Genomic DNA, 12,255 nt, shown 5'->3' with positions numbered 1-12,255 from the left:
ATAGAAATAATTACACTGAGAACTACCATAATCATATGAATGAATGAAGGAACTGGAAACCCTATCTGGAGTACAGGTAGGGGTGGGGTGGGATGGAGGGAGATTTGAGACATTGGTAGTGGGGGGTGTTCTTTACATGACTGAAACCTAATCACAATCATATTTGTAATCAAGATGTTTAAATAAAGAAAAAAAAAGAAAAAAGTGAAGGTGGGACATTAATGCAGATTACCAAAACTATACAACTAAAATTTTATTCTAAAACTAATGGTTGCACTAGTATTAGTCTGAACAAGTCCATTTAAATAAATGCAAACCCTTACTTAGCTAATGAGTTCTGAGTCTGGATGAAATACAAAGTTCGGTTAAATTATGGAACACAGAATTCTTCCAGAGGAAATAGCATATTATCTGGACTTTTGTACATAAATGTATTAAAAATAATGGTAAGCAATGTAGTTATTTCTTCTTTTTGACCCTATCTCTCATTTAAATATTTTTTTCTTTTTGTCTGGGCATACCCTGTGATTCTCAGTGGTTCCTCCTGGCTCTGCACTCAGGATTTACTCCTGGCAGTGCTTGTGGGACCATATGGGATGCTGGGGTCAAACTTGGGCTGGCCATGTGTAGGGCAAACACTTACTATTATTGCTCTGACTCTTTCTTTAAAAATTTTAATTTAGTTATTTAAAGGGAAGTCATATCAAAGTAAGGGCTATAAGTAAACAAATTACTATATGGTAAAATTAGAAACCTGAATGTTTTAAACAGGCCAGGAAGTTCTCCCAAATTAGTTCACATGAAGTCCAACACCCGTCAAATTATGAGAAATAGGAAGAAAAAATATGCTGACATAATTTCTAAATGTTTGCTAAGTAAAGTCTGTTTCTATCATTTCCTATCTGGTATCTTAATTAACAAGACATAATGGTTGAATAGATTCATATATATAAATATGATATCTGCATTAGCTAAATGTTAATATATAACTATAAATAATACATCATAATATATATGGAGTTTTTAAAATGAAAACTTCAGCCTTGGTGTATTAATGCAACATTAGGAATAAGATAACAGTCAGTCTATGAATCAGACCAAATAAGCAACAATAAAACAGGGCTGTCTCGTGGTAACAGAGAGGAGAGTCCTGACTTCCATTCCTAGCTGATTTTTGCACAGGACTCAGGCAGATTAGACATTTGTTTTTCAGGTTCAAAGTAAATGTGACTTAATTTCTTTCCTTTTGCAAATAATAAATTCTTAAATTGAATCACCATAAGATATACAGATACAAAGTTGTTCATGACTGAGTTTCCGTCATTTAGTGTACATCACTTTTCACCAGTACACATTTCCCCCTCACTGTCAGGCCAGGTTCTAAGCAAGGAGGGATGCCATTTTGTAAAAGGTCACTTGTTGTAGACATCTTAATCTTCTCTTTCTCAAGCCTAAGTTTCCATTAACATCTCCCTGAGCTACCTGGCCATACCAGATAGTCTTCCTGAAAAGTATACGAGAGAGGGTAGGAAGGTGCCCTAGACAATAGACAATCTTAAAGATCATATGAAGCTAGGACCTCATCCCCTCCCTATATGAATTTGCTTGTGACCTTGGCAGAGGTTGCCTCCTCTGGGAGGTGGCCCTGACTAGCCAGTTTGTGGTTGATGAATTAAAGTGTTGTTTTGCCTTATTTCCATTGTTCAGCCTTGTCCTTCAACTCTGGACCCTAACATCCACCAATGTTACTTGTATACGTGACTAGCTGTGTAATTTATAAATATTTTTGGGGTAACTTCTCTACATTGGTCATGGTGAAATATCTTGGAGCACACAGAGATTCAACAGTAATAATCATACTGATGATAAATTACTAATAGGAGCTGTTATTTATTGAGACTTCTACATGAATTATTTTCTTTGATTCTCTGGCAACTCACTAAGATAAGTTAACTTTATTTTACCAAGAAGAGTCTGACTTAAAAAACTAAGCAAATAACTAATATGTAAAGTGATGATATACAACCATATGGCACCCCAGAATTTTCTTTTGGGAAGACTGAAACTGGATTTGTGTCTTGGTAACCAAAATTAGCTAATACTACATTCTGATGGCAAGCAGCTACATTGAATGGTTGGAATAGAAACATACCTGACACCTGGAGAGGATCAATACTTTGAACTATCAGTTTATCTAATGGAATGGGCTGGATTAATACTGTACATGCACCACCTTCTTTAATAACTGTTAGTAGCTCAGGAGTAAGTGAAGGACACATGGAACTAGTATATACACCTCCAATTTTCTGAAATAAAAAAGGAAAACAATGTCATTACTAAGTAGTCAATATTGGCATGTCAGCTAAACTGCATTCTCAAACACTTTGAAAATCTGTCATAGTCTTGGAGCTAGATTGTACAGCAGGTAGGGTACTTGCCTTGCACTTAGCCATGTAGTTTTGATCCACAGAACTTCATATGGATACCTAAGAAGTCCATATGGTTCCCCAAACACTGCCAGGAATGATTCATGAGTACAGAGTCAGGGATAAGCACTGAATACTGCTGGGTGTGGCCCGGTGCTTACCCCTTTCCTGCCATATTCCCCCAAAAGAAACAGAATCCACCTTGTTCTTCCTGGGTCTTGAAAAACATTTCTCTAAAGAACATAGAAATTGAACGTCTAATATTCTGATCCCCAAATTTAATATAATGGGAGCTGTCCATTTTTGGGAGAGATTTTATCACTTCAATGGCAAGCTCTTCATTTATAAGCAGTGGTCCTCAAACTATAGCCCACAGGCCACATATTGTATTTGTTCCCATTTTGTTTCTCAACTTCAAAATAAGATATATGCAGTGTGCATAGGAATTTGTTTATAGTTTTTGTTTTTACTATAGTCTGGCCCATCAACGGTCTGAGGGACAGTAAATTGGCCCCCTGTTTAAAAAGTTTGAGAACCACTGAATAGTATCTATATAGTATTCAGTTAGATGTAATCAAAGGGACATCTCATTTCGGCCAATATTGTCCATGAGATCTAATAATAGACTCTACAAAAATTACATGCTCTCTAATTTGTAAATAATTAAATGATTTTTTTTTAATTTTTGGGCCACACCCGGTAATGCTCAGGGGTTACTCCTGGCTATGTGCTCAGAAGTTGCTCCTGGCTTGGGGGACCATATGGGACACCGGGGGATCGAACCACGGTCCGTCCAAGGCTAGCGCAGGTAAGGCAGGCACCTTACCTTTAGCGCCACCGCCCGGCCCCTAATTAAATGATTTTTAATATAGAAGATGTTGATGTTTCTTTAAAATGTGAAAAATTACAGTTTTCAAGTTCAATATTATGTATTAAGGAGCAAGGACAGTGCAAGCAGGGGTTACTTCTGGCTCTGGACTCAGGTGTCATTTCTGGTAGTGCTCAGGGGTGTCATATTGGATGCTGATGATTGAACCCAAAGCTGGCAATGTAGAAGGCAAATGCCCTACCCACTGTGGTATTGCTTTGGCCCCTCAATGTAATGTTTCTTAACTGCTGACTGTGCTAACTTCTCTTTTTCAAGTACTTGGATAGTCATAAGCTCATTTCATCTTTACCACCTAGCATCAGAGCATGGGGAGTTGCTGCTGAGAAATTGCTGTGACTGGCCTAAGGCTCCACAGGTCGAACAAGCAAAGCTGGGGGAGGGGGGTGGGAGTCTTGAAGTTAGTACTACCGGAAGTCAGATCTCCCAGGGACTTCTCCCTTCAAACCGCTTGTCCTACTCTGCAGTTTATCCAGGATTTTTTACACTTTCTCTATCCTTTCTACCCTTCTCTGCACACTTCCACTCCCAAGAACTGAATCTGAACTTACCTTCAGGTCCACTACTCACTCACAATTGCAATTTCCCAACCAGGGGGTGAAGCAAACATCTTGTAGTTTCCAATAGTTTCACTTAGTTCATTAATTACATAATAGATTCTCTTGTCTTTATTTTCAAGTGATTCTAAGGGGTTATTCTTTGTTCTGAACTTGGAGATTGTTTTGTGTGTGGTGTTTGGGGGACTATTTGGACAAACTCCTTTAGCATGCAAAACAAGTGCTCAACTAGGGTTGAATCATCCCTCCAGCCCTCTAAACAGAGTCTCAATCTAATGACTGTCCAGCTCACTGGAGGAGTATAACGATGCTGTTAACAGTGGACACTGACTGTTTACTCTAGTCATGCATGACTATATACTTTCATATATACTATTTCTTTCTTAGCAACAAGAGCATGAAATGTATATAGTTTTGTCATTTCAAAGAGAGAACGCAAACTACATGCTAGTTAAGGGAGAGTGTTTTCATAAACTATAACACTGTAGATGACCCTCTCTGGCACCTGGGCCGACACAAAGGAAAGTCTGCCCATCCTTCAATAAACAGCAATTGGACAAGGTAATAAAGATATGTGTGTCTGTGTGTGTAGGGGTAATTTACCTGCCAACGCTAATTTTCCTTCATAGAGAAGGTGTTTATTGGTTGGTGACAAGATGTTTTCAGCCATGTATTCTTTAAAAACATGCTTCAGGTACTTAAAGGACAAAGAAGCATCAAGGAGATGTGGTTAGTGTCAGTACTAGAACACATTCTTAGAGCTGGGATCACTATCTGTCTAGAAATCTTTTGTCATCTGGAAACCTCAGTAGCTGACATAGGAAATGGAAGAGACAGTAAAAAACCCACTGAAGTTCCAGCCCAAGAATGGACCAATAATGTCAACCTCCCCCCACAAAAATATCCCCTGGGATAAAAGTTTAACTTTTGGCTCTTAAAACTAGACATAATATACCAGAGGACAGATGGAACCTTTGTAAGATGCCATATATTTCCACCCAAATGCCTGGAATCCAGAAAGAGACATCATCCTAATTGACCCCCTTTTGTACCTCTGAAATAAAAAACCTTTTATCCCTCTCCCAGAGAGGAGGCCACACTATAATCTCCTGAAGGTGCCTACATTTTTGGAAATTGTCAAGCCATTTCACTTTTCCTTCGAGCTCTCCTGAAAGACAAGATACATTCAACATATTGTAAAATGCATCTGACATGGCTGCATACATTCTCACTATGACTGTTTGTTTTCTGTTAGTGACATTGATAGCCCTGAGAAATAAAGTGTATCTGTGTGCTTGCTCTGTAAATGGCTTTGAAGCAGTCACTAATTTGAAGCTGGCTCCTTGCAGACAAAAAGAAAAGAAAGCTTAACTAAATTCAGTTGGTTTGACTATATTATGTATTTTTTCCATAATAATAATAAAGTCCTTGGTAGCTTTCTCTTCTTCCAAAGACCTCTTTAAATGAAGAGAAAAACATCAATAAATAAAGACTATTGGACAAATGTATCTCCCTGTCTTACTCATCTTCCTTCAGTAGGACCTTATTTTCCATTATTTTCTAATAATATACAGCTCTTGAGATTTTAAAATAATTTTCAGAAACAAGGAGGACAAGTCAAAGACTCACAGAATTAAACAGTTGGAATTCTTGAGATTAATTATCTTTAAGTTCATAGAACTAATGAAAGGCCACAAGACACCTTCCTTTCAAATTAATAATTTATTGAATCATCTGCAGAAAATATTCCTCACTCTTACCACCCTATAAGATGAGTAGTACTTTTTTTTATAGAAGTTTTAAAGAATCCTCCTTCAGTGTTTTTAAATGTCCTTCTCTAATGATGTTTCCTGCCCTTTGGTACTGGAGACTGAATCCAGGACTCATGCATGTAAAACATGCATTGTTCCACTGAGCTGTACAACCCTTTTTGAGTTGTTTTATATTTGAACTAAAAACTTAAAAAGAAGAAAGAAACTATTTCTTCAATGATTATTTTATTTTTAAAATTTGCACATGCAACTAATAAAGGGATTATACCCAAGCAAGGTATCAGATATTTACAGCTGATTATGGTTATTAATGTATAGTATTGACTTGAAAGTTCCTCCAAGAAATCTGGCTTTTTGACCAAATGTCACTAATTTTCTAAATTTAACTTGGTTAAACAGAGCTTCACATGTCCACTTAAGTTATCACTGAGCTTATTCTATTTCCATCCTTCAGTTTCAGTCCTAAAGATTATATTTGACACTATGTTTAGTTTGGCCCTGGATTTTAGCTACCCCCCAAAAAAGATGGATAGTCATTTATCTCCCGGAAGGGCTCTCCATGTTGTTTACTCCAATATGCTTTGGGTGTGGGCTGAGTATGTATGTGAAAGGCAAAGTGCTTCCAATCATCTGGAAGTCAAACTTTTCCTGCCCGAAATCACTTTTAAAAGCCTCAGGACAGCGCTGTGACCTGAGTAAACTTGGTGTTGAAGTTCTCAATGGTTGGCCAGGATGTGACTTCAGCCATTGTTTTGTGTGTGTCAAATCACAATGTATTTAAAGTCAAATCCACATTTTCCCCAGAGCCATGACCTCAAGTCAATGGAGTGACCTTCTAGGATGGAGTTTGGATCATATACTTACTAGAAATCTCTCAGCACTTGGACAAAACCTACAGTGAAGCTCTGGGGAACTTGGTCAGAGACTTACGAATTGACTTTTCCACCTTCTCCTTGATGGAGAAGACCACGATTTTCTCAGTAGAGTCTGTGCTCTTTTTTTCAGATATTTTTCAGCAGCAAGGGATACCAAGTCGGTGGAGAGGGGATACCAGGAGCTCTGTAAGATGAAGCTGCCTGCATTGCTCATTTTGCTCACACCACTGGGGAAGACAAAAAGCAAACTTTTAGAAGCGATTTCTTTTTTTGTAGGAAAAGAGAGAAAGAGGGAAGCAAAATGTCTGAAACAGAGGCAGGCAGCGGGAAGGATATGAAGGAAACTGAGGACATTGGTGGTGGGAAATGTGCACTGGTGAAGAGTACATTGTACAACTGAAATTCAATCATCAATAACTTTGTAATTGTATGTCTCAGTAATTCAATTAAATAATTTATTAAAATATGTTATTTTTCCTGATCATGACACTGAGAAGTGGGAATTACAAAAATATGTTCAGGTCTTAGTCATGGACAGGATACACCTGTGAATTCACTGGAACAATGCAGAAGCCATGGACTAGACTTTTATGTTTGAAAATTCCATGTTAATACTTTGACAACAATTTGTGTCCATTAAGTTACATTAATTGTGAGCCACAATAATTAAACCTTATTAAACCAATTAAGTTACATTAAATAAAGGTGGCAATTAAGTGTGAGCCACCAGTGGTACACAACCGAGTTAATGCTTTTTCAAGTGCTTTTAGCAAATAGCTCTTTAGCTGTGTGATATTTAGGATTGCCATTGGTTTCTTAGATGTGGTTAAGAAGCATCATAGAACATCCCTGATTAAAGCTGTTACTGTTCAAGCAAAGAACTACAAGGATCCTTTGACTATCTTGTCTGCCCAGCAAAGAAGAAGGCAGTCATCAGCATCACTTAGAACCACACACAACCATTCTAAGTGGGGAATGTCATCAAGGTTAAGAGGCAAAGGTACACTGGTGGATTTGGTAAAGCCTTCTCAACCCCTAGGTGCCATTAATAATGCTGATTAAATAAATGAACATATGTGCCTTAACCTTGTTTGACATTTATTCTTGCTTGTGTCCTCTGCTTTTCTTTCTCCTAGATCTCCAGGATCTAGGAGGGGTAAAAAGATGGAGAAAGAAACAGTTTCAACAGGGGGAGTTTGGAGAAAGAGTCAACTACAGGCATACAAGCCTTGGGAAGATAGTAAGGAGCTTTTCTTATTGCTGTGGATTAATACATAAATGGTATATGAGAAACACAAGAACATCTGAGAAAAAAAATCTTATGTTTGTTTCATCTGCTTGTTTCTTTGATCATGGTGTCATTTTGTAAAGAGAACTTATTCTCAAGATCTTTGCCCCCTCCAACCCACCCTCCTTCCTCTCATAGACTCATGCTTAACAATTTACTCTTTCATAACTTGATCACAGGCAGGAATTACTTCCTATCTGCAGCCTATAAGATAATCCTTTATAAATTTGGGAATCTTTCTTCATGGTAGGTTCTGGAAGCAAGTCCCTTGGGAAATAGAATCTGGACATGGAGTGTTAGAATTCTGGCTTCAGTGCCTCCCTTCTCTTTCTGTATAATAAATTAGAAAGAGGAACTAGATGAACCTCCAAATTCTCATTCAGACTGGCACACATCAACAAGAACAAGAACAATTAGTGCTGGAGGGGATGTGGGGAGAAAGGAACTCTCATTCACTGCTGGTGGGAATGCTGTCTAGTCCAGCCTTTCTGGAAAACAATATGGAAATTCCTCAACAAACTGGAAATTGAGCTCCCATATGATCCAGCTATACCACTCCTAGAGATATACCTAGGAACAAAAAAAACCCCACGGTACAAAGATACTTTTCTCACACCTATGTTCATTGCAGCACTTTTTACACTAGCCAGACTTTGGAAACAATCAAGATGCCCTTCAACAGATGAATGGCTAAAGAAACTGTGATACATATATACAATGGAATATTATGCAGCCATTAGGAGAGGTGAAGTCATAAAATTTTCCTATACATAGATGGACATGGAAACTATCATGCTGAATAAAAGTAAGTCAGAGGTAGAGAGAAACGCATAGAATAGTCTCACTCATCTATGGGTTTTAAGAAAAATAAAAGACATAGTTGTATTAATGCCAGGAGATGAGAGCCATAAGGACTGGCTCATGATATGAAGTTCACCACAAAGAGTGTTTAGTGCAGTTAGAGATATAACTACACTAGCAACTATCATGACAATTTTAATGAGTGAGAGAAGTAAAATGCCTGTCTGGAATACAGGCAGAGAGTGGGGAAGGAGCGAAAGGGGAGCATTGGTGGTAGTAATGTTGCACTGGTGGAGGGGAGTTATTTTTTTTTTTTTATGACTGAAACCCAACTGCAATCATGTTTGTAATCACGATATTTAAATAAAGATATTATATAAAAAAGAATAATCACTGCTATCAGGGATATGGGGAGAAAGGAATTCTCATTCACTGCTGGTGGAAATGCTATCTAGTCCAGCCTTTATGGAAAACAATATGGAGATTCCTCAAAAAAAAATGGAAATTGAGCTCCCATATGATTCAGTTATACCCTAGGAACACAAAAAACATAACACAAAAATACCTCTGCATACCTATATTTATTGCAGTGCTACTTAATAGCCAGAATCTGGAAACAACTCAGATGCCCAACAACAGATAAGGGCTAAAGAAACTGTGGTACATATACACAATGAAATACTATGAAGCCATCAGAAGTGATGAGGACATGAAATTTTCCTATATATGGATGGGCATGGAATCTATTATGCTAAGTGAAATAAGTAAGGAGAGGGATAGACATAGAATAGTCTCACTCATCTATGGGTTTTAAGAAAAGTAAAAAACATTATTGTAATAATAACTAGAGACAATAGAGATGAGGGCTGGAAGGTCCGGCCCATGATATGAAGCTTGCCACAGAGTGGTGAGTTCAGTTGGAGAAATGACTATACTGACAACTTCCATGACAATGGTAGTGAGTGAAAGAAATAGAATGCCTTTCTTGAATGCAGGCAAGAGGGAGGGGAGGCAGGAGATGAAGGGCATTGGTGACGGGAATATTGCACTGGCGAAGGGGGAGTGTTCTTTATATATATATATATATATATATAAATGAGAACTTATTATATATAAAAGAGAACTTATAAATAAAAGAAAACATAATAATAAACTTATTATTATATAAAAGAGAACTTATATATAAATATATATCTTTCTATATACATTAATATAAATGAAAGCCAACTACAAACATACTTGTAATCATGGTTCTTAAATAAAGATATGTATACAAATAAAAACAAAGACAAAAATTCCAAATTCTTATTCAGGTTTTCCAAGTTTTTGTTTTGTTTTTCTGGTGTTTTGTTTGTTTTTGAGCCATATCCAGCAGAGCTCAGGAATTACTCCTGGTAGGGCTCAGGGGACCATATGAGATGTTGGCCATACAGGTTGGCCATGTGCACCACAAACATCTTACCCACTATACTATTGCTCTGGCCCCTCTTATCCCAATTAAACTGCCTGGGATTTTCACTGGATGGGAAGGCCAGAAGGAAGAAGACAGAGTTTTAGATGTGACTAAGCCAGAAGTAGTAATGACTGAAAAGGTGTGATACAAAGAGGCTGTAGACTTTGTTCCCGGTTCCTTGCTGAATTGCTCCACTTTTCTGAAGAGAGTGGAAGTTGATCCTTGGTTGCAGGTGGGATTCCTTTAGAACACATGACTTGGACCACCACCCCACATCCTGCCAGCACTCACTAATATAGAGGGTTAATATGATGGCCAGTAGGCAAGATCCATTAGTCGTTAGCAATTTCAATAGAGTTAGGCAATCCTGTTGGAAGCTCTTAGTACTTCAGAAGACTTCAGCAGACAAAGGGGGAAAAATACTATTTTAGCCATTCTGAAAGGAGCCGTGTTTTTCTTTTATAGGCTTCACTCTCAGACTCATTAGGGCAGAAAAGAACATCATCTTCCAAAGACACTGAACAGAAAAGGCCTTTGCTAGAATGGATCTAGATCGATGGGGGCTGCCTGAGTTTATAATAAATTCTGAGTAGCAGCAAGAAGAATTTAGGGTTTCAAATAAAGACAATCATATATCTGTCTTAGGGGAATACAATCTTGGGCTAAAATAAATAGCATTTTTGGTCTCTTGGGACCTTTATTTAAACTCTATACCTTACTTATGAGTAGTGAAAACCCTGCCTGACTTCCTTCTTAGAAGGAAACCTTCTAAGAAGTTTCAGCAGTATTATCTATAGATTAGGCCTCATTGCTAAAGCCATGCTTGGCCTGCCATTGTTCACATGCATAGGTAGGGATCAGCTACACATAACAGGGAGGTCAAATTTACCACCATGAGATTAAGAGCTCAATTCCACACAGCCTATGAATTGCCACAGACTTAGAACATGAACCCACACCTCCCGCCATCCTCTCCAAGGAAGTCACTTGTTTCTAAACATTGCAGAATGAACATCCACATTAGACTACCTATTCACCTAATAGCATTTTCAGCAAGTTGCCTCTTTTGTGTAAAAGCCTGAAGTCTGGGAGTCAAATGAGATCCATAGGGTTAGAATGTGGATAAGAATATTAAAGATAAGTAGAAAGGGCTAGGTGGAATATTTGGTTAGATAAAAGGCTAGAGAACTCACCACCTTTTTTAGGTATGATAATATGTTTATTTTATACTGTGTGGCCATGGAAGGCTTATTTTCTTTTATAAAAAATATTCTTGGGAGTTTTAGCCAGCACGGACGGGCAGCTGGCAGGCCTCCCCATGTGCCAGCGGCCTCTTGGTCCGGCCTACGGTAGGGGGGCCCAGAGCTGGGTCACCCGACCCCCCTCTACCCCATTCCTCCGGATTTCCAGGTGGGTTCCAGGGAGGAGCTTACGGGGCACCCTGGGTTTTCCCCACTCCCAGGCCGCCCAGACACTGGCCTAGGGTGGGGCTCAAATCCCTGTCCTTCGGGCTTGGGAGGGTCTCTCTCCCTTCCTGGAGCAGGATTTTTAGCCGGCACGGATGGGCAGCTGGCAGGCCTCCCCATGTGCCAGCGGCTTCTTGGTCCGGCCTAGGGTAGGGGGGCCCAGACCTGGGTCACTCGACCCCCTTCTCCCCCATTCCTCCGGATCTCCAGGTGGGTTCCAGGGAGGAGCTGACGGGGCACCCTGGGTTTTCCCCACTCCCAGGCCGGGCCCGGACACTGGCCTAGGGTGGGGCTCAAATCCCTGTCCTTCGGGCTTGGGAGGGTCTCTCTCCCTTCCTTGAGGAGGATTTTTAGCTGGCACGGACAGCTGGCAGGCCTCCCCATGTGCCAGCGGCCCCTTGGTCCGGCCTAGGGTAGGGGGGCCCGGACCTGGGTCACCCGACCCCCCTCTCCCCCATTCCTCCGGATCTCCAGGTGGGTTCCAGGGAGGAGCTGACAGGGCACCCTGGGTTTTCCCCACTCCCAGGCCGGCCCCGGACACTGGCCTAGGGTGGGGCTCAAATCCCTGTCCTTTGGGCTTGGGAGGGTTTCTCTCCCTTCCTGGAGCAGGATTATTAGCCGGCATGGACGGGCAGCTGGCAGGCCTCCCCATGTGCCAGCGGCCTCTTGGTCCGGCCTACGGTAGGGGGGCCCGGACCTGGGTCACTCGACCCCCTTCTCCCCCATTCCTC

The 12,255-nt window shown here is 40.0% G+C and overlaps 1 protein-coding gene across 1 annotated transcript in view; it reads right to left on the bottom strand.

Moving 5' to 3' along the window:
* PLEKHG7 (pleckstrin homology and RhoGEF domain containing G7) overlaps nt 1-12,255 on the bottom strand; it is a 74,155-nt gene that overhangs the window by 6,332 nt on the left and 55,568 nt on the right. The window contains 4 exon segments of the mRNA XM_049782934.1: nt 2,153-2,306; nt 4,477-4,566; nt 4,922-5,037; nt 6,572-6,743. Of these exon segments, the coding sequence (XP_049638891.1) occupies nt 2,153-2,306; nt 4,477-4,566; nt 4,922-5,037; nt 6,572-6,743 (532 nt within the window).

This window comes from Suncus etruscus, chromosome 11 (genome assembly GCF_024139225.1).
Source record: "Suncus etruscus isolate mSunEtr1 chromosome 11, mSunEtr1.pri.cur, whole genome shotgun sequence".
NCBI lineage: Eukaryota > Metazoa > Chordata > Mammalia > Eulipotyphla > Soricidae > Suncus > Suncus etruscus.
This window is presented reverse-complemented; position numbering and strand designations above follow the sequence as displayed.